Source organism: Gymnoscopelus microlampas, assembly GCF_963454915.1.
Source record: "Gymnoscopelus microlampas genome assembly, chromosome: 19".
NCBI lineage: Eukaryota > Metazoa > Chordata > Actinopteri > Myctophiformes > Myctophidae > Gymnoscopelus > Gymnoscopelus microlampas.
The window spans coordinates 35,076,586-35,097,720 of record NC_139956.1 but is presented as its reverse complement, the minus strand read 5'-3'; the positions used below and the strand labels follow the sequence as shown (position 1 = coordinate 35,097,720).

The 21,135-nt window shown below is 40.9% G+C and overlaps 2 protein-coding genes across 2 annotated transcripts in view; one reads left to right on the top strand and one right to left on the bottom strand.

Annotated features, from left to right (window-relative positions):
- The window catches only part of LOC311035435 (uncharacterized protein), an 18,346-nt gene extending 7,344 nt beyond the window's left edge, over positions 1-11,002 (bottom strand). The window contains exon 1 of the mRNA XM_084043631.1: positions 10,911-11,002. The gene's annotated coding sequence lies outside the window, so the exon portion shown is untranslated. The remainder of the gene's footprint in view (positions 1-10,910) is intronic.
- A 1,785-nt stretch (positions 11,003-12,787) lies between these two features.
- LOC311035443 (Fc receptor-like protein 5) lies at positions 12,788-17,890 on the top strand. Its single transcript, XM_084043643.1, has 7 exons — positions 12,788-12,863; positions 13,681-13,722; positions 14,459-14,620; positions 14,941-15,042; positions 16,058-16,312; positions 16,861-17,010; positions 17,737-17,890. The coding sequence occupies exons 1-7, from the start codon at positions 12,833-12,835 to the stop codon at positions 17,796-17,798; spliced, it is 804 nt and encodes a 267-aa protein (XP_083899769.1). The 5' UTR covers positions 12,788-12,832; the 3' UTR covers positions 17,799-17,890.
- The last annotated feature ends 3,245 nt before the right edge of the window (positions 17,891-21,135 follow it).

The following is a 21,135-nucleotide window of genomic DNA, read 5'->3' as shown; positions in this document are numbered from 1 at the left end:
TTTGGCCTCCACACTTAGTGATTTTTTCGGATTTAACTTTCTTTTCGGTATTGAAACAAATGGTGAAAAAAGAAAATGTACTAAGTCCAGAGCTCGATGAATGTTAGGGACCAAAAAAAAACCTGTAACTCTCAGCCAACAGCATAGCTCAACTGGTAGAGCGTCTGTCCAATAACATGACTTGGCTTGACTTGAGTGGGTTCGATTCCCACTCGAGTCAAGTGTCCCCGGTAACTTGGGGCAACGGATAAATTGACTGATATCCTTAGTGATGGATAAATTGACTGATATCCTTAGTGATGCTTCCCTTTGCAGACTAACTTATAGAAAAACAAGTTAAAACCACCAGGAAACCTGTAACTCTCAGCCAACAGCATAGCTCAACTGGTAGAGCGTCTGTCCAATAACATGACTTGACTTGACTGAGTGGGTTCGATTCCCACTCGAGTCAAGTGTCCCCGGTAACTTGGGGCAACGGATAAATTGACTGATATCCTTGGTGATGGATAAATTGACTGATATCCTTAGTGATGATTCCCTTTGCAGACTAACTTCTAGAAAAACAAGTTAAAACCACCAGGAAACCTGTAACTCTCAGCCAACAGCATAGCTTAACTGGTAGAGCGTCTGTCCAATAACATGACTTGGCTTGACTTGAGTGGGTTCGATTCCCACTCGAGTCAAGTGTCCCCGGTAACTTGGGGCAACGGATAAATTGACTGATATCCTTAGTGATGGATAAATTGACTGATATCCTTAGTGATGCTTCCCTTTGCAGACTAACTTCTAGAAAAACAAGTTAAAACCACCAGGAAACCTGTAACTCTCAGCCAACAGCATAGCTCAACTGGTAGAGCGTCTGTCCAATAACATGACTTGGCTTGACTTGAGTGGGTTCGATTCCCACTCAAGTCAAGTGTCCCCGGGAACTTGGGGCAACGGATAAATTGACTGTTATCCTTAGTGATGGATAAATTGACTGATATCCTTAGTGATGATTCCCTTTGCAGACTAACTTCTAGAAAAACAAGTTAAAACCACCAGGAAACCTGTAACTCTCAGCCAACAGCATAGCTCAACTGGTAGAGCGTCTGTCCAATAACATGACTTGGCTTGACTTGAGTGGGTTCGATTCCCACTCGAGTCAAGAGTCAAGGTTTTAACTTGTTTTACTAGAAGTTAGTCTGCAAAGGGAAGCATCACTAAGGATATCAGTCAATTTATCCGTTGCCCCAAGTTACCGGGGACACTTGACTCGAGTGGGAATCGAACCCACTCAAGTCAAGTCATGTTATTGGACAGACGCTCTACCAGTTAAGCTATGCTGTTGGCTGAGAGTTACAGGTTTCCTTGTGGTTTTAACTTGCTTTTCTAGAAGTTAGTCTGAAAAGGGAAGCATCACTATGGATATCACTCAATTTATCCGTTGCCCCAAGTTACCGGGGACACTTGACTCGAGTGGGAATCGAACCCACTCAAGTCAAGCCAAGTCATGTTATTGGACAGACGCTCTACCATTTGAGCTATGCTGTTGGCTGAGAGTTACAGGTTTCCTGGTGGTTTTAACTTGTTTTTCTAGAAGTTAGTCTGCAAAGGGAAGCATCACTAAGGATATCAGTCAATGAATCCATCACTAAGGATATCAGTCAATTTATCCGTTGCCCCAAGTTACCGGGGCCACTTGACTCGAGTGGGAATCGAACCCACTCAAGTCAGGCCAAGTCATGTTATTGGACAGACGCTCTACCAGTTGAGCTATGCTGTTGGCTGAGAGTTACAGGTTTCCTGGTGGTTTTAACTTGTTTTTCTAGAAGTTAGTCTGCAAAGGGAAGCATCACTAAGGATATCAGTCAATTTATCCGTTGCCCCAAGTTACCGGGGACACTTGACTCGAGTGGGAATCGAACCCACTCAAGTCAAGTCATGTTATTGGACAGACGCTCCACCAGTTAAGCTATGCTGTTGGCTGAGAGTTACAGGTTTCCTTGTGGTTTTAACTTGCTTTTCTAGAAGTTAGTCTGCAAAGGGAAGCATCACTAAGGATATCAGTCAATTTATCCGTTGCCCCAAGTTACCGGGGAACCTTGACTCGAGTGGGAATCGAACCCACTCAAGTCAAGTCAAGTCATGTTATTGGACAGACGCTCTACCAGTTGAGCTAAGCTGTTGGCTGAGAGTTACAGGTTTCCTTGTGGTTTTAACTTGTTTTTCTAGAAGTTAGTCTGCAAAGGGAAGCATCACTAAGGATATCAGTCAATTTATCCGTTGCCCCAAGTTACCGGGGACACTTGACTCGAGTGGGAACCGAACCCACTCAAGTCAAGTCTTGTTATTGGACAGACGCTCTACCAGTTGAGCTAAGCTGTTGGCTGAGAGTTACAGGTTTACTGGTGTTTTAAACTTGTTTTTCTAGAAGTTAGTCTGCAAAGGGAAGCATCACAGTAAAGACACCATTGGGATTTGAACTCATGGCCTCTGGATTATGAATACTGCATCTCAACCCATTGAGCTAACTGTTGGCCAAGAACTAAAGCCTTCCTGGTGCTTTGACTTGAACAACAAACAAGACAAATACATTTTTCACCATTGTGTCACTACCGAAATGAAAGTTTGTCACTACCGAAACGAAAGTTAAATCCGAATCAACTCTAAATTGTCTGAAACGTACTCATAACAGGTTTTTGGGGGGACGATTTTGGCCTCCACACTTAGTGATTTTTTCGGATTTAACTTTCGTTTCGGTAGTGACAAACTTTCGTTTCGGTAGTGACACAATGGTGAAAAAATAAATTTACTAAGTCCAGAGCTCGATGACTGTTAGGGACCAAAAAAGTCACTACAAAGTACTACCAATCAACTCTAAATTGCCTAAAACGTACTCCTAACAGGTTTTTGGGGGGACGATTTTGGCCTGCACACTTAGTGATTTTTTTGGATTTAACTTTCGTTTCGGTAAAATAAATTTTACCGAAACGAAAATTACCAATCAACTCTAAATTGCCTGAAACGTACTCCTAACAGGTTTTTGGGGGGACGATTTTGGCCTCCACACTTAGTGATTTTTTCGGATTTAACTCTCGTTTCGGTAGTGACCAACTTTCGTTTCGGTAGTGACACAATGGTGAAAAAAGAAAATTTGCTAAGTCCAGAGCTCGATGAATGTTAGGAACCAAAAAATGTCACTACAAAGTACTACCAATCAACTCTAAATTGCCTGAAACGTACTCCTAACAGGTTTTTGGGGGGACAATTTTGCCCTCCACACTTAGTGATTTTTTCGGATTTAACTTTCGTTTCGGTAGTGACCAACTTTCGTTTCGGTAGTGACACAATGGTGAAAAAATACATTTTACTAAGTCCAGAGCTCGATGAATGTTAGGAACCAAAAAATGTCACTACAAAGTACTACCAATCAACTCTAAATTGCCTGAAACGTACTCCTAACAGGTTTTTGGGGGGACGATTTTGGCCTCCACGCTTAGTGATTTTTTCGGATTTAACTTTCGTTTTGGTAGTGACCAACTTTCGTTTCGGTAGTGACACAATGGTGAAAAAAGAAAATGTACTAAGTCCAGAGCTCGATGAATGTTCGGGACCAAAAAAAGTCACTACAAAGTACTACCAATCAACTCTAAATTGCCTGAAAACGTACTCCTAACAGGTTTTTGGGGGGACGATTTTGGCCTCCACACTTAGTGATTTTTTCGGATTTAACTTTAGTTTCGGTAGTGACCAACTTTCGTTTCGGTAGTGACACAATGGGGAAAAAATACATTTTACTAAGTCCAGAGCTCGATGAATGTTAGGAACCAAAAAATGTCACTACAAAGTACTACCAATCAACTCTAAATTGCCTGAAACGTACTCCTAACAAGTTTTTGGGGGGACGATTTTGGCCTCCACGCTTAGTGATTTTTTCGGATTTAACTTTCGTTTTGGTAGTGACCAACTTTCGTTTCGGTAGTGACACAATGGTGAAAAAAGAAAATGTACTAAGTCCAGAGCTCGATGAATGTTCGGGACCAAAAAAAGTCACTACAAAGTACTACCAATCAACTCTAAATTGCCTGAAAACGTACTCCTAACAGGTTTTTGGGGGGACGATTTTGGCCTCCACACTTAGTGATTTTTTCGGATTTAACTTTAGTTTCGGTAGTGACCAACTTTCGTTTTGGTAGTGACACAATGGGGAAAAAAGAAAATTTACTAAGTCCAGAGCTCGATGAATGTTAGGAACCAAAAAAAGTCACTACAAAGTACTACCAATCAACTCTAAATTGCCTGAAACGTACTCCTAACAGGTTTTTGGGGGGACGATTTTGGCCTCCACACTTAGTGATTTTTTCGGATTTAACTTTCGTTTCGGTAGTGACAAAATGGTGAAAAAAGAAAATTTACTAAGTCCAGAGCTCGATGAATGTTTGGTACGAAAAAAAGTCACTACAAAGTACTACCAATCAACTCTAAATTGCCTGAAACGTACTCCTAACAGGTTTTTTGGGGGACGATTTTGGCCTCCACACTTAGTGATTTTTTCGGATTGAACTTTCGTTTCGGTAGTGACCAACTTTCGTTTCGGTAGTGACACAATGGTGAAAAAAGAAAATTTACTAAGTCCAGAGCTCGATGAATGTTAGGTACCAAACAAAAAGTCACTACAAAGTACTACCAATCAACTCTAAATTGCCTGAAACGTACTCCTAACAGGTTTTTGGGGGGGCGATTTTGGCCTCCACACTTAGTGATTTTTTCGGATTTAACTTTCGTTTCGGTAGTGACCAACTTTCGTTTCGGTAGTGACACAATGGTGAAAAAAGAAAATGTACTAAGTCAAGAGCTCGATGAATGTTAGGGACCAAACAAAAAGTCACTATAAAGTACTACCAATCAACTCTAAATTGCCTGAAACGTACTCCTAACAGGTTTTTGGGGGGACGATTTTGGCATCCACACTTAGTGACTTTTTCGGATTTAACTTTCGTTTCGGTAGTGACCAACTTTCGTTTCGGTAGTGACACAATGGTGAAAAAAGAAAATTGACTAAGTCCAGAGCTCGATGAATGTTAGGGACCAAAAAAAGTCACTACAAAGTACTACCGATCAACTCTAAATCGCCTGAAACGTACTCCTAACAGGTTTTTGGGGGGACGATTTTGGCCTCCACACTTAGTGATTTTTTCGGATTTAACTTTCGTTTCGGTAGTGACCAACTTTCGTTTCGGTAGTGACACAATGGTGAAAAAAGAAAATGTACTAAGTCCAGAGCTCGATGAATGTTAGGAACCAAAAAATGTCACTACAAAGTACTACCAATCAACTCTAAATTGCCTGAAACGTACTCCTAACAGGTTTTTGGGGGGACGATTTTGGCCTCCACACTTAGTGATTTTTTCGGATTTAACTTTTGTTTTGGTAGTGACCAACTTTCGTTTCGGTAGTGACACAATGGTGAAAAAAAGAAAATTTACTAAGTCCAGAACTCGATGAATGTTAGGGACCAAAAAAAGTCACTACAAAGTACTACCAATCAACTCTAAATTGCCTGAAACGTACTCCTAACAGGTTTTAGGGGGGGGGGGGCGATTTTGGCCTCCACACTTGGTGATTTTTTTCGGATTTAACTTTCGTTTTGTTTCGTTTCGGTAGTGACCCAATGGTGAAAAAATAAATGTACTAAGTCCAGAGCTCGATGAATGTTAGGGACCAAAAAAGTTTCACTACAAAGTACTACCAATCAACTCTAAATTGCCTGAAACGTACTCCTAACAAGTTTTCGGGGGGACGATTTTGGCCTCCACACTTAGTGATTTTTTCAGATTTAACTTTCGTTTCGGTAGTGACCAACTTTCGTTTCGGTGGTGACCCAATGGTGAAAAAATAAATTTACTAAGTCCAGAGCTCGATGAATGTTAGGGACCAAAAAAAGTGTCACTACAAAGTACTACCAATCAACTCTAAATTGCCTGAAACGTACTCCTAACAAGTTTTCGGGGGGGACGATTTTGGCCTCCACACTTAGTGATTTTTTCGGATTTAACTTTCGTTTCGGTAGTGACCAACTTTCGTTTCGGTAGTGACCCAATGGTGAAAAAATAAATGTACTAAGTCCAGAGTTCGATGAATGTTAGGGACCAAAAAAAGTGTCACTACAAAGTACTTACAATCAACTCTAAATTGCCTGAAACGTACTCCTAACAGGTTTTCGGGGGGAAGATTTTGGCCTCCACACTTAGTGATTTTTTCGGATTTAAATTTCGTTTCGGTTTCGTTTCGGTAGTGACCCAATGGTGAAAAAAAAAATTTACTAAGTCCAGAGCTCGATGAATGTTAGGGACCAAAAAAAGTGTCACTACAAAGTACTACCAATCAACTCTAAATTGCCTGAAACGTACTCCTAACAGGTTTTAGGGGGGGGGGGCGATTTTGGCCTCCACACTTAGTGATTTTTTTCGGATTTAACTTTCGTTTTGTTTCGTTTCGGTAGTGACCCAATGGTGAAAAAATAAATGTACTAAGTCCAGAGCTCGATGAATGTTAGGGACCAAAAAAGTTTCACTACAAAGTACTACCAATCAACTCTAAATTGCCTGAAACGTACTCCTAACAAGTTTTCGGGGGGACGATTTTGGCCTCCACACTTAGTGATTTTTTCAGATTTAACTTTCGTTTCGGTAGTGACCAACTTTCGTTTCGGTGGTGACCCAATGGTGAAAAAATAAATTTACTAAGTCCAGAGCTCGATGAATGTTAGGGACCAAAAAAAGTGTCACTACAAAGTACTACCAATCAACTCTAAATTGCCTGAAACGTACTCCTAACAAGTTTTCGGGGGGACGATTTTGGCCTCCACACTTAGTGATTTTTTCGGATTTAACTTTCGTTTCGGTAGTGACCAACTTTCGTTTCGGTAGTGACCCAATGGTGAAAAAATAAATGTACTAAGTCCAGAGTTCGATGAATGTTAGGGACCAAAAAAAGTGTCACTACAAAGTACTTACAATCAACTCTAAATTGCCTGAAACGTACTCCTAACAGGTTTTCGGGGGGAAGATTTTGGCCTCCACACTTAGTGATTTTTTCGGATTTACATTTCGTTTCGGTTTCGTTTCGGTAGTGACCCAATGGTGAAAAAAATGTTTTACTAAGTCCAGAGCTCGATGAATGTTAGGGACCAAAAAAAGTGTCACTACAAAGTACTACCAATCAACTCTAAATTGCCTGAAACGTACTCCTAACAGGTTTTCGGGGGGACGATTTTGGCCTCCACACTCAGTGATTTTTTCGGATTTAACTTTCGTTTCGGTTTCGTTTCGGTAGTGACTCAATGGTGAAAAAATACATTTACTAAGTCCAGAGCTCGATGAATGTTAGGGACCAAAAAAAGTGTCACTACAAAGTACTACCAATCAACTCTAAATTGCCTGAAACGTACTCCTAACAGGTTTTCGGGGGGACGATTTTGGCCTCCACACTTAGTGATTATTTCGGATTTAACTTTCGTTTCGGTTTCGTTTCGGTAGTGACCCAATGGTGAAAAAATAAATGTACTAAGTCCAGAGCTCGATGAATGTTAGGGACTAACAAAAGTGTCACTACAAAGTACTACCAATCAACTCTAAATTGCCTGAAACGTACTCCTAACAGGTTTTCGGTGGGATGATTTTGGCCTCCACGCTTAGTGATTTTTTCGGATTTAACTTTCGTTTTGGTAGTGACCAACTTTCGTTTCGGTAGTGACACAATGGTGAAAAAAGAAAATGTACTAAGTCCAGAGCTCGATGAATGTTCGGGACCAAAAAAAGTCACTACAAAGTACTACCAATCAACTCTAAATTGCCTGAAAACGTACTCCTAACAGGTTTTTGGGGGGACGATTTTGGCTTCCACACTTAGTGATTTTTTCGGATTTAACTTTAGTTTCGGTAGTGACCAACTTACGTTTCGGTAGTGACACAATGGGGAAAAAAGAAAATGTACTAAGTCCAGAGCTCGATGAATGTTAGGAACCGAAAAATGTCACTACAAAGTACTACCAATCAACTCTAAATTGCCTGAAACGTACTCCTAACAGGTTTTTGGGGGGACGATTTTGCCCTCCACACTTAGTGATTTTTTCGGATTTAACTTTCGTTTCGGTAGTGACCAACTTTCGTTTCGGTAGTGACACAATGGTGAAAAAATACATTTTACTAAGTCCAGAGCTCGATGAATGTTAGGAACCAAAAAATGTCACTACAAAGTACTACCAATCAACTCTAAATTGCCTGAAACGTACTCCTAACAAGTTTTTGGGGGGACGATTTTGGCCTCCACGCTTAGTGATTTTTTCGGATTTAACTTTCGTTTTGGTAGTGACCAACTTTCGTTTCGGTAGTGACACAATGGTGAAAAAAGAAAATGTACTAAGTCCAGAGCTCGATGAATGTTCGGGACCAAAAAAAGTCACTACAAAGTACTACCAATCAACTCTAAATTGCCTGAAAACGTACTCCTAACAGGTTTTTGGGGGGACGATTTTGGCCTCCACACTTAGTGATTTTTTCGGATTTAACTTTAGTTTCGGTAGTGACCAACTTTCGTTTCGGTAGTGACACAATGGGGAAAAAATAAAATTTACTAAGTCCAGAGCTCGATGAATGTTAGGAACCAAAAAAAGTCACTACAAAGTACTACCAATCAACTCTAAATTGCCTGAAAACGTACTCCTAACAGGTTTTTGGGGGGACGATTTTGGCCTCCACACTTAGTGATTTTTTCGGATTTAACTTTAGTTTCGGTAGTGACCAACTTTCGTTTCGGTAGTGACACAATGGGGAAAAAAGAAAATTTACTAAGTCCAGAGCTCGATGAATGTTAGGAACCAAAAAAAGTCACTACAAAGTACTACCAATCAACTCTAAATTGCCTGAAACGTACTCCTAACAGGTTTTTGGGGGGACGATTTTGGCCTCCACACTTAGTGATTTTTTCGGATTTAACTTTCGTTTCGGTAGTGACAAAATGGTGAAAAAAGAAAATTTACTAAGTCCAGAGCTCGATGAATGTTTGGTACGAAAAAAAGTCACTACAAAGTACTACCAATCAACTCTAAATTGCCTGAAACGTACTCCTAACAGGTTTTTTGGGGGACGATTTTGGCCTCCACACTTAGTGATTTTTTCGGATTGAACTTTCGTTTCGGTAGTGACCAACTTTCGTTTCGGTAGTGACACAATGGTGAAAAAAGAAAATTGACTAAGTCCAGAGCTCGATGAATGTTAGGTACCAAACAAAAAGTCACTACAAAGTACTACCAATCAACTCTAAATTGCCTGAAACGTACTCCTAACAGGTTTTTGGGGGGGCGATTTTGGCCTCCACACTTAGTGATTTTTGATTTAACTTTCGTTTCGGTAGTGACCAACTTTCGTTTCGGTAGTGACACAATGGTGAAAAAAGAAAATGTACTAAGTCAAGAGCTCGATGAATGTTAGGGACCAAACAAAAAGTCACTATAAAGTACTACCAATCAACTCTAAATTGCCTGAAACGTACTCCTAACAGGTTTTTGGGGGGACGATTTTGGCATCCACACTTAGTGACTTTTTCGGATTTAACTTTCGTTTCGGTAGTGACCAACTTTCGTTTCGGTAGTGACACAATGGTGAAAAAAGAAAATTGACTAAGTCCAGAGCTCGATGAATGTTAGGGACCAAAAAAAGTCACTACAAAGTACTACCGATCAACTCTAAATCGCCTGAAACGTACTCCTAACAGGTTTTTGGGGGGACGATTTTGGCCTCCACACTTAGTGATTTTTTCGGATTTAACTTTCGTTTCGGTTTCGTTTCGGTAGTGACCCAATGGTGAAAAAATAAATGTACTAAGTCCAGAGCTCGATGAATGTTAGGGACCAAAAAAAGTTTCACTACAAAGTACTACCAATCAACTCTAAATTGCCTGAAACGTACTCCTAACAAGTTTTCAGGGGGACGATTTTGGCCTCCACACTTAGTGATTTTTTTCGGATTTAACTTTCGTTTCGGTAGTGACCAACTTTCGTTTCGGTAGTGACACAATGGTGAAAAAAGAAAATGTACAAAGTCCAGAGCTCGATGAATGTTAGGGACCAAAAAATGTCACTACAAAGTACTACCAATCAACTCTAAATTGCCTGAAACGTACTCCTAACAGGTTTTTGGGGGGACGATTTTGGCCTCCACACTTAGTGATTTTTTCGGATTTAACTTTCGTTTCGGTAGTGACCAACTTTCGTTTCGGTAGTGACACAATGGTGAAAAAAGAAAATTTACTAAGTCCAGAGCTCGATGAATGTTAGGGACCAAAAAAAGTCACTACAAAGTACTACCAATCAACTCTAAATTGCCTGAAACTACTCCTAACAGGTTTTTGGGGGGACGATTTTGGCCTCCACACTTAGTGATTTTTTCGGATTTAACTTTCGTTTCGGTAGTGACACAATGGTGAAAAAAGAAAATTTACTAAGTCCAGAGCTGATGAATGTTAGGGACCAAAAAAAGTCACTACTGTACTACCAATCAACTCTAAATTGCCTGAAACGCATTGTGAGCTTGAAGATCTGCTATTTTTAAAAGATGTTTTGACATTTTGACACATTCGAAAACTTGTGAAATGGGTCATTCAGCAGAATGAGTACTTTTACTTTTGCACTTGTACTTTAAGTATATTTTGATACAAATACTTTTGTACTTTTACTCAAGTACATTTTGAATTCCGGACTTTTACTTGCAACAGAGTATTTCTACGTTGCAGTATTGATGCTTTTACTTAAGTACAAGATTTGAGTGCTTTTTCCACCACTGGCTACAACTTTATCAGCCCCTCTGCGTTACTCCACTGTAATAACTGTAATAAATTGTATTATTATGTAACATTATAACTAACATTACCTGTCACAGATGTGTTGTAACAGCTGCTCCATATGACCAGGACAATGTAGAAATAAACACTGAGATGGAAGGACAGATATGAGACCGAGTGATCCGCCATCACAGATTTATAGTTGATTTACTTTCGATTTCATCCGTGCAGTCATCAGAACTATCACATTGTCTTCCAATAGATGTCGCTGTTGACCAGGCTTTACACACGACACGGCGTTCAGAGTGAACTCAATGGAATGAACCAGTGTGATCCGGTCTAAAGCCCGCCCTCCATATCTGATCATTGAGACCCACACATTACATGCATTAACCGTTTCCGTATCTGCTTTTAGACCCCGACCGGATCAACCTCCCAGCAGACACTTGATCCTAGTCTAGATTTTCTGTGTTAAATCAGGGTTGCCATGTCTGCTTATTATAAACTACTTTGGGCTTTTTTTTCTGTACATAATATTGGTAGTTGCAGGTCGTGTTTTTTTGGGGCTTGTTAGTGTAGTTGTTTATTTGGTCTTGTTTCTAAAGTGTAGTTGTTTATTTGGGCTTGTTTCCTAATGTTGTACTCGAATATTTTCATGTCATGGACCCCCTCATTAATATTCGTCCCTAATCCCCAACTGAAAATGTTTTGTACCAGATTGTGTTGTTAGAATGTTTTAAAAAAATCCAAATATTCCAAATATTCCAAGCTTGTTTTGAAAATAGCAGATCTACAAGCTTACAACGCGTCGCGCCGCGTTGTGAGCGTGTAGATCGGCTTATTTCTTTCACGAAATCTGGCAACACTGTGTTGCACGCATACTGTAGTCCACATAAGGCAACTGACACTGGTATAATCCACAGGTCCATGAGGAAGAGCAAAAAAGTCCAAGTCTCTGGTATGATCCACAACTGGCACACAAGTAGCCTACAAATCAGTGTTTAATGGACAGGGTGCACTAGTGACGTGACCCAAGGTCAAGGTGGCATTTAGGAAAGTTGCACTATAGCCTATAGTCAGCATTCTGTTTGGCAGATTTTGGGGGGAAATATTGACAAAAGAATATTGACCAGACCTGCTTTTATTATCGCCACACAGTGCTGTTAATTAATGATAGGCGTGCACTTTCTGTTCTGCATGGCCTTAGCTGGGGAGGCTGGGTGTGTGCGTGTGTGCGTGTGTGCGTGGGTGTGTGTGTGTGCAGACCCAGCCCTTCCATTAGGCAGAGTAGGCAATTGCCTAGGACGCCATGAGGCCGGGGGGACAAACACCAAGCCTAGATTTGTTTAGGCAAAAAAATATATATATATTTGTGTATTTCTTTTATTTTTTTACTGTCCGTTTTTACGCCTGGAGACCCCTGTCCAGGACAAGCTTCAGACGCGCCACCTCAGGAGACATTGGCTCAGATCTGAACCCATTTGATTTGACGCTAGGAACTTTTGCCCCAAAGTTTTTATATTCCATAATGTCCCACATCTGTGTTGTTTACTTGTACTTGTGCGTGGGGAACGTAGGCTTGATGCACGTTAGTCAAGGGGCCCCCAGAAATATGTGTCCTTTCAAAACGATGCGCATTTCAAAATAAGAGTTTTTTTTTTTAAATCTATACTTGTAATGTGTAGTGTATTGATATTTGTTTTGCTTGTGTATGTTGATTGTGATTGTGTGTGTGTGTGTGTGTGTGTGTGTGTGTGTGTGTGTGTGTGTGTGTGTGTGTGTGTGTGTGTGTGTGTGTGTGTGTGTGTGTGTGTGTGTGTGTGTGTGTGTGTGTGTGTGTGTGTGTGTGTGTGTGTGTGTGTGTGTGTGCATTGAGCATGCATGTTACCAAAAGGAAATAGCATGTTACCAAAAGGAAATAGACCCGCCAGACAACAAGGCAGCAGCAGGGGTATACGTATACGTCAAACCACATCTCACTCAGTCACTTTCAGTCAGTCAGCTTGTCGCGATGAAATTTGCATCAAGCTACATAATATCATGTGAGTACTTTATTTCAGTCTTATTTTAGTTTCATCAGATTAATCGAAACTTTATTCATTGAACACTTTTCACACTCTGCTTTGCACTCATTTTGGGTAGATGTATTTAAAGAGACAGTCAGAAATCCTTGTTTTGTTGCCAAATTAAAGTGTCGGATCGATGGTTTAGCGTTTTATCTGGCGCAAATGGAAGCCCAGGCTGAAAATTAATAAACTACAAATGACTGGTTGTGACGATGAATAATGATAATTTTCTGCTGAGTCCCCGAAAAGACTAGCTTGGAGTAGGCCGGGTCACATATAGTCCACTCTCCTTTGTGGTATTTGTCACTGTATATTTACATAAGGGACGCTTTGACACATTGTTGGCCTGGCCTGGAATCAAACCTGGGACAACCAGAGCCTCTGGCCTGCCTGCCTGCCTGCCAGGTCGCCTCGGCCGATTCATGCAAGCCATGCTTCCTCACTACACCCAAGTCTATACCCTCTACCTCTTCAGTTATTGCTAATTGTGATACGTTTAACTTCACTTTCTCAGTAGACGTGTACCATATGTTGGGTTGAACCCAAACCCACGTCTGTAATAGTTGTTACAATATTTAGATATTGAACTATGATCAATGCACTTTGCAAAGTGAAGGATTATTGAAATGAACTTGAATATAACACTGAAAAGTAAATTAATTGAACCAAATAGAGAGATGAGGTAATAAAATGTACATGAACTTGATTAACACTGGATTCAATAAGATATCTGTCTGTCTGTTGTCTGTCTGTCTGTCTGTCTGTCTGTCTGTCTGTCTGTCTGTCTACACAGTGCTGTATCTCCTCGTCTGCTGTGGACCTGCTCAACCAGATGGTGAGACAGACAACTTCCATGCACTGCATTCTGGGTAGTGTAGTGACAGACAAGACTTGTTTGTGTTCCAACCATCCTGTTACGTAATGAACAGCACATGTTAATTAAGGACTTTTTCAAACCTCACTACCAACCACATAAATGAATGTGCAATTGATATTGGCAGTGAATAGACAATATTGAATATTTGAATAATCTGTATTAGTATTGTTTTTGTTTTTTTACCCCCTTTTTCTACCCAATTTAGTCATTTCTGTGTATTGTCACTGCTGTTGTATCCTACTGACTCACCTGCCTGTGAGGAGCCCCCTCCCCTGAACACGGGCCAATTGTGTTCCTATAGAAGCTTGACAAAGCCGGGTTGCACCCCAGTGGATTCTGGGAGGAGGACCGTATTAGCGGCTGGAAATCAGTACAGAGCCACGCAGTAGGTTGCAACCAGAAGGTGTATTTATTCACCATAGAAAATGCATACTACTACAACAACCATAAGCAACTCTAAAACACATCACAACCCAACCCCCCCTCTGCCATTCTAACCAATCCAAGGAACGGTGTGTTTCGGCTACATCCTCAACAGTCTTCCACCGATGATGTTGTTACTGTCACATTTATAGAATGTTTTTTCGTCTGACGTTAACGTTGTTATTTACAATGACAGATATCCGCTCACATCTGATCGCCACACATTGTCTAACTCTCATCCCTGTGTTCTTTCTTTCTCTCTTTCTTCCAGTGTCTCTGACAGTCAGTCCAGACAGATGTCAGTTCTTTAAACATGAGACCATCTCACTGAGCTGTGAGGAAGAAGGGAACTCTATGCCGGGGTGGTCTGCGAAGAGACACACCAGTGGGAAGGGCAATGGAACCTGCAACTATGAATGGGGCGTCACTGAAGGTATGTATGTATGTATGTATGTATGTGTGTGTGTGTGTGTGTGTGTGTGTGTGTGTGTGTGTGTGTGTGTGTGTGTGTGTGTGTGTGTGTGTGTGTGTAGACGGACGGACGGACGGACGGACGGACGGACGGACGGACGGACGGACGGACGGACGGACGGACGGACGGACGGACGGACGGACGGACGGACAGACAGACAGACAGACAGACAGACAGACAGACAGACAGACAGACAGACAGACAGACAGACAGACAGACAGACAGACAGACAGACAGACAGACAGACAACTTTGAACTGATATCCCTTTCTTTCTGTTTAGGAGCATTCTGCACCATAACCCTGTATCGTCTGGACAGTGGACTTTACTGGTGTCAGTCAAACTCAGGAGAACTCAGCCGCTCCATCAACATTTTGATCTCTGGTACAACCAATCATTTCATCACGAGTGGATATAGACACTAGACAGACATAGTATCTTAGTTAACACAGGTACCATATCAGTGCCATATGTTTCCAACCGTATGTACTCACATGTTAAATGTAACAGTGACACAGTCAGCCTTGAGTCTATATCTATAACATAATGCAATGTGTTTCATCAGTGACTATAATAAGTGGTGCATATCAGACAACTAAATAAGACATACTGTAGGCTCATTTAAAAGTTGATACGACATTGACGTGGATTATTTTATGAAAGTAACATTTTTATTGTAACCTCAGAGTACAGTACAGCTGTAAAAGAAGTCAACAGTTTGTGACAGAACATTTGTTATGATGAAGCAAGGACCCTAAAGTAGTCTGTCATGTTTACCACATTCATGCAGTTTTAACATAATTCAGTTCTGTGTCTTTCAAGCAGTGGTGGAAAAAGTATTCAAATGCTTTACTTAAGTAAAAGTATCAATACTGCAATGTAGAAATTGTAGAAGTTTACAAGTAAAAGTCCGGAATTCAAAATTTACTTGAAAATTACCTAGGTATTGGTATCAAAATGTACTTAAAGTACCAAAAGTAAAAAGTACTCATTATGCAGAATATCCTATTTCACAAGTTTTCAACTGTATAACTATAAAGTTTATAAAAATCTTTTGAAAATAGCAGATATACAAGCTTGCGATGCGACGCGACACGTTGTGAGCTTGTAGATCGGCTATTTTCAAATGGCCGAAATGTATGTAGGGCTGAAGTGGTTTATGTATGTCTTGTGATAATAATCAAAATCTACAACGTAACTAACTAAAGTGTTCAAATAATTGTAGTGGATATATCAATATTGGCCTTTAGATTGTAGTGGAGTAGAAGTAAAAGTACAGAACATTGGAAATACTCCAGTAAAGTAAAACATACTTGAACATTTTACTTAAGTACAGTACTTGAGTAAATGTACTTAGTTACTTTACACCACTGGTTTCAACCTGCCCGCCCTGTTCTAGATGCAGATGTGATCCTGGAGAGTCCTGTACTTCCTGTGACGGGGGGAAGTGATGTCACACTCCGCTGCCTGTCCAAAGACCAGACCACTGGTAATACATCCTCTGATCTCCCAGCTGATTTCTACAAAAACGGATCCCTCCTCGGCACTGAGTCTACAGGACAGCTGACCATCCACAGTGTTTACAAGTCTGCATTCTACAAGTGTAACATCTCTGACATCGGAGAGTCACCAGAGAGCTGGATGGAAGTGATGGGTGAGACTTGAGATTATTTGACTATTATCAACAGAAGATCAGTGGTGTAAAGTACATTTAGTTAAATACAATGTTGAGTCATTTTTACTTTACTAGAGTATTTTCAATTTTCTGTACTGTTACTTCTACTCCACTACATCTCAGAGGCAAATATTGTGCTTTTACTCCACTACAATTATTTGAAAACTTTAGTTACTAGTTACTTTGCAGATTAAATTATGATATTATAAAACATACATTAACCACTTCAACCCTATTTTATACATAGGCTATTTGAAAATAGCCGATCTACAAGCTGGTAGATCTGCTATTTTCAAACATTTTAGTACTTTTAGTTTTGATACTTTAAGTGCATTTTGATGCCAACACTTTTGTACTTTTACTCAAGTAACACTTTGAACTCGGGCCTTTTACTTGTAACAGAGTCTTTTTATATTGTGGTATTGCTACTTTTACTTAAGTGAAACATGGTACAAGAGTACTTCTTCCACCACAGCAGAAGATGAACCAGTGTTTGGACACTGAAGGCTTTTGTTCTCTTTATACAGCTTCATCTTCCATGCCTCGCCCACCGTCCCCACCCTCCGCTGCAGCCCCCCTCATGTCTCTGACCAGTCTGATCATTAAGCTGCTGGTGCTCACTCCATACGTGGTTTCAACCTACATCTACATCTGCATAGTGAGAGCTAGAGCTGCAGGTGAGACTAACCCTCTACATAAACACACACCTTAAAGGGATAGTTCGCCCATGAAATGACTTTTGCTCTATCGATTAGTCTCCCCATGGAGACTTGAATTCATTTTCAATGTGATGACCGGCAGCGGTTCCCGGTAGGAGGCACAATGAGTCTCCTTTGTGTCTCCTACCGGAATCGCTGCCTACCGGTCCGCAGGTCATCAAATTATTGGCTTAGGAATGCGGCAAAAACAAAAATAAATCCATGAATTCAAGTCTCCATGGGGTGACTAATCGAGTCCAGCTACAATGGCTTTTGTGACCTTTACAGAGAGAGAGAGAGAGAGAGAGAGAGAGAGAGAGAGAGAGAGAGAGAGAGACAGACAGACAGACAGACAGACAGACAGACAGACAGACAGACAGACAGACAGACAGACAGACAGACAGTGAAGCATGTTAATGTTACCACCACATTGCCTAATGTATTTCCCACCTAAATGTTTTCACCGTCAGATTCAGAATCAACTTTATTGTCACATCACAGATTAACAAGTGTAAAGCTAAAGCAGTCGGTCAAATGAGTTTTTGTGCATCTAAAGTGGGAAATTAAGGAACGGGGGGGGGGGGGGGGGGCAGGGAGAGCGAGGAGAACATTTAGTCTAAGTTTAAAGCAACATCTCTCTCTCTCTCTCTCTCTCTCTCTGTCTCTCTCTCTCTCTCTCTCTCTCTCTCTCTCTCTCTCTCTCAGCTGCAGCCAATGCGAGAAATAGAAGTGATGATGATGATGTCATCATGGAGGTAGCTGTGTAGCCAAACAGAAGTGTTGAAGGCGGAACATTACTGTCTCTCTCTGTCTCTCTCTCTCTCTCTCTCTCTCTCTCTCTCTCTCTCTCTCTCTCTCTGTCTCTGTGTGTGTGTGTGTGTGTGTGTGTGTGTGTGTGTGTGTGTGTGTGTGTGTGTGTGTGTGTGTGTGTGTGTGTGTGTGTGTGTGTGTCTCTCTCTCTCTCTCTCTCTCTCTCTCTCTCTCTCTCTCTCTCTCTCTCACGCACGCACGCACGCACGCACGCACGCACGCACGCACGCACGCACGCACGCACGCACGCACGCACGCACGCACGCACACACACACCCACACACACACACACACACACACACACACACACACACACACACACAATGGGGCCGCAGTGGCTCAGGGGTAGAGTGGCCGGGTAGAGCTGGGGCGCTCCCCTAGAGTTAGTGTCGAAGTGTCCTTGAGCAAGACGCTGAACCCCTAATTGCTCCCGATGAGCTGGTTGGTTTCTTGCATGGTTTCCTCCGCCATCGGTGTATGAATGTGTGTGTGAATGGGTTAATGGCACAATCAATGTAAAGCGCTTCGGATAGAAGCGCTATATAAATGCACCATTTACACTCAATATAGTATAGCAGGAAGTCATTACAGAACATTTACTCTCACACTTTGTGTGTGTGTGTGTGTGTGTGTGTGTGTGTGTGTGTGTGTGTGTGTGTGTGTGTGTGTGTGTGTGTGTGTGTGTGTGTGTGTGTGTGTGTGTGTGTGTGTGTTTAGTTTGAAGGGGAACTATGCAATACAGAAAAGGAAGTGGGGACAAGATTCTTCTATGAACAAAACCACAGCAGTCTGTGTGTGTGTGTGTGTGTGTGTGTGTGTGTGTGTGTGTGTGTGTGTGTGTGTGTGTGTGTGTGTGTGTGTGTGTGTGTGTGTGTGTGTGTGTGTGAGAGAGAGAGAGAGAGAGAGAGAGAGAGAGAGAGAGAGAGAGAGAGAGAGAGAGAGAGAGAGAGAGAGAGAGAGAGAGAGAGAGAGAGAGAGAGAGAGAGAGAGAGAGAGAATGTACAGGCAGTCTTTGAAGTGTTCATTTTTCTTATATTTTAATATCTGTATATTAGGGTAGAAATCCGTCATTATTAATCATTATAAAATATATTTTTCTAGTCGTTGCATGACTTAAATTGTATTTTAATAAATAATTTTTTATTTGACTGCTTCTTTCTATGGAATACTTTATCATTGCATATACAAGTATACCTACCGGTAATTATAAGTATTATCTATCCATCAATTCATTATTTATGTTTTTAGTGAATGTTAGTTAATTGCTTTGGCTACTCTGTAGAGAACAGTCAGGAGTCCTGACAGGATGCTTTGATAAACAGACCAGACCAGACATGCACTAGCACAGCACAGACACACCTCTCACATTTGGAAAACATTTCATCATTTTGAACAGGCTATTTTGTTAAACAGTAACGTTAATAACGTTTTTGAACAAACTATTACAACTTATTTTTTTTAAAGAAAAAAAAGGAAGATTTTTCAATTTTTAGAATCGACAGGAGCACAAGTCAAAAATCTATGTCTATTGCTCAGACACTTCAACACAGAGTCATTATTTGGGTATTTGTGGTCATAAATATGTAATGCTCCAATTTGTTTGTTTTATTCTTCTGTTTTTATCATTTATTTTATTATTAGGGTTTGTGTGCTGATGTAGAGGGTTATTTTCCCCCTGTTTATTCTTAGTATTTTTTGTATTTGTTTACTAAGTGTACAGCACTTTGGTTCAATGCTGTTGTTTTAAAAGTGCTACTGCAGTGATTTTAATCTGTTTAACTATAAAATGTCATTTTAATTTGAACTATTGATGTCCATCAAAGGACTGCATGGTGTTGTAAATGATCTTCAGCGACTGTATACTGTATATGTGTACAGTACATCAAACTGTCAGTGTTTCTCTGTACTTCTCTTATTAATAAACTAATGAACTAAAATAACAATAGACAATGATATTTGTCAACAAGACTAAAAATGCACAGTGAAGAAGTATAGCTGTCTAGTCCTAACCCAAAATACACACACATTATTTTAATACACACTCACATACACAGTCCTTACAGGCCTGCACATGATCTGTAAGTGTTAAAACCACAGGAGCAGAGCGACATAATGTCACATGCAAAAGTACAGGCACCAATAACACACACACACACACGCACGCACGCACGCACGCGCGCGCGCTGCTGCTCAGCCACAGTCGTAGACTACGTCAGAAGTGTGGTAAAAAAAAAACATCCATCCATCCTGCTGACAAAAACCACACAACTCTGTCATGCTTTTAGTACGAGTCCAAGTGACACGTGATCCATGAAGCAGATACCAGAGAAAAACCACCCAATACAACAATTCTACACTTAAAAAAACAACAAGAAGTCAGCGGTATGAGGTGTGTGTGTGTGTGTGTGTGTGTGTGTGTGTGTGTGTGTGTGTGTGTGTGTGTGTGTGTGTGTGCGCACACACACACACACACACGCATGTTTAGCCGTGGCTGTGTCCTCAAGTGAGCCACACTTGCACAATTCCAAGAAGTCAGCGATATGAGGTGTGTGTGTGTGTGTGTGTGTGTGTGTGTGTGTGTGTGTGTGTGTGTGTGTGTGTGTGTGTGTGTGTGTGTGTGTGTGTGTGTGTGCGTACGCGTGTTCAGCCGTGGCTGTGTCCTCAAGTGAGCTTTCTTTTGAACAACATACAAGACAAAAGTCACAATAAAACATCAGACAACTTCAAATTTCAGTTCTGTTGACTTCATTGATCCTTTGATACGCCTCATTGTGTTTTTAACTATGTAGAGGCACGTAAGCGGGAGGGGGGGACCAGAGGGAGAGCTGGCATCGTACCTGAGACCTCCTCTGGAGTCCTTGGTGGGCTCACTAACCATTCAGCTATGGCCGCATCTTCTTGGCTTATGCCCAAAGTGCTTTAAAATAAAGTAATAATAATTTTGCTTAATTTTAATAAACTATAACTATAAATAAATTGAGCTGGCTTCAAGCAGTCACTTTTCACCACCTGATGAAGCTTGCCTCTCCCCCCTCCTTTATATGTTTTGCAGCTGCAACTACTTGTGTGTGATTCACTGATTGATACTCCCTCCATCCATAAATCGTTGCTTTTATAGATTAATATGAACAGAAATATACAGAATATATAGGGGGATATGCAAACAATGACCATTTGTAGGACTTGTGTACTATTTCGCCTATAGTGGCTCCAATTGGGATGGTCTATCTTCCTAAATTAACAATCTTTGGTATTACTGTTTTACTGTATTACTGCAGTTATGGTATAGGCATT

What these genes read in the sequence shown, in the direction of transcription:
- LOC311035443 (XM_084043643.1), top strand. Translation starts at nt 12,833, where the DNA reads ATGAAATTTGCATCAAGCTACATAATATCAT. An exon ending in TGGACCTGCTCAACCAGATG is followed by an intron (nt 13,723 to 14,458) that starts GTGAGACAGACA and finishes TCTTTCTTCCAG; the next exon opens with TGTCTCTGACAGTCAGTCCA. An exon ending in AGTGAGAGCTAGAGCTGCAG is followed by an intron (nt 17,011 to 17,736) that starts GTGAGACTAACC and finishes TCTCTCTCTCAG; the next exon opens with CTGCAGCCAATGCGAGAAAT.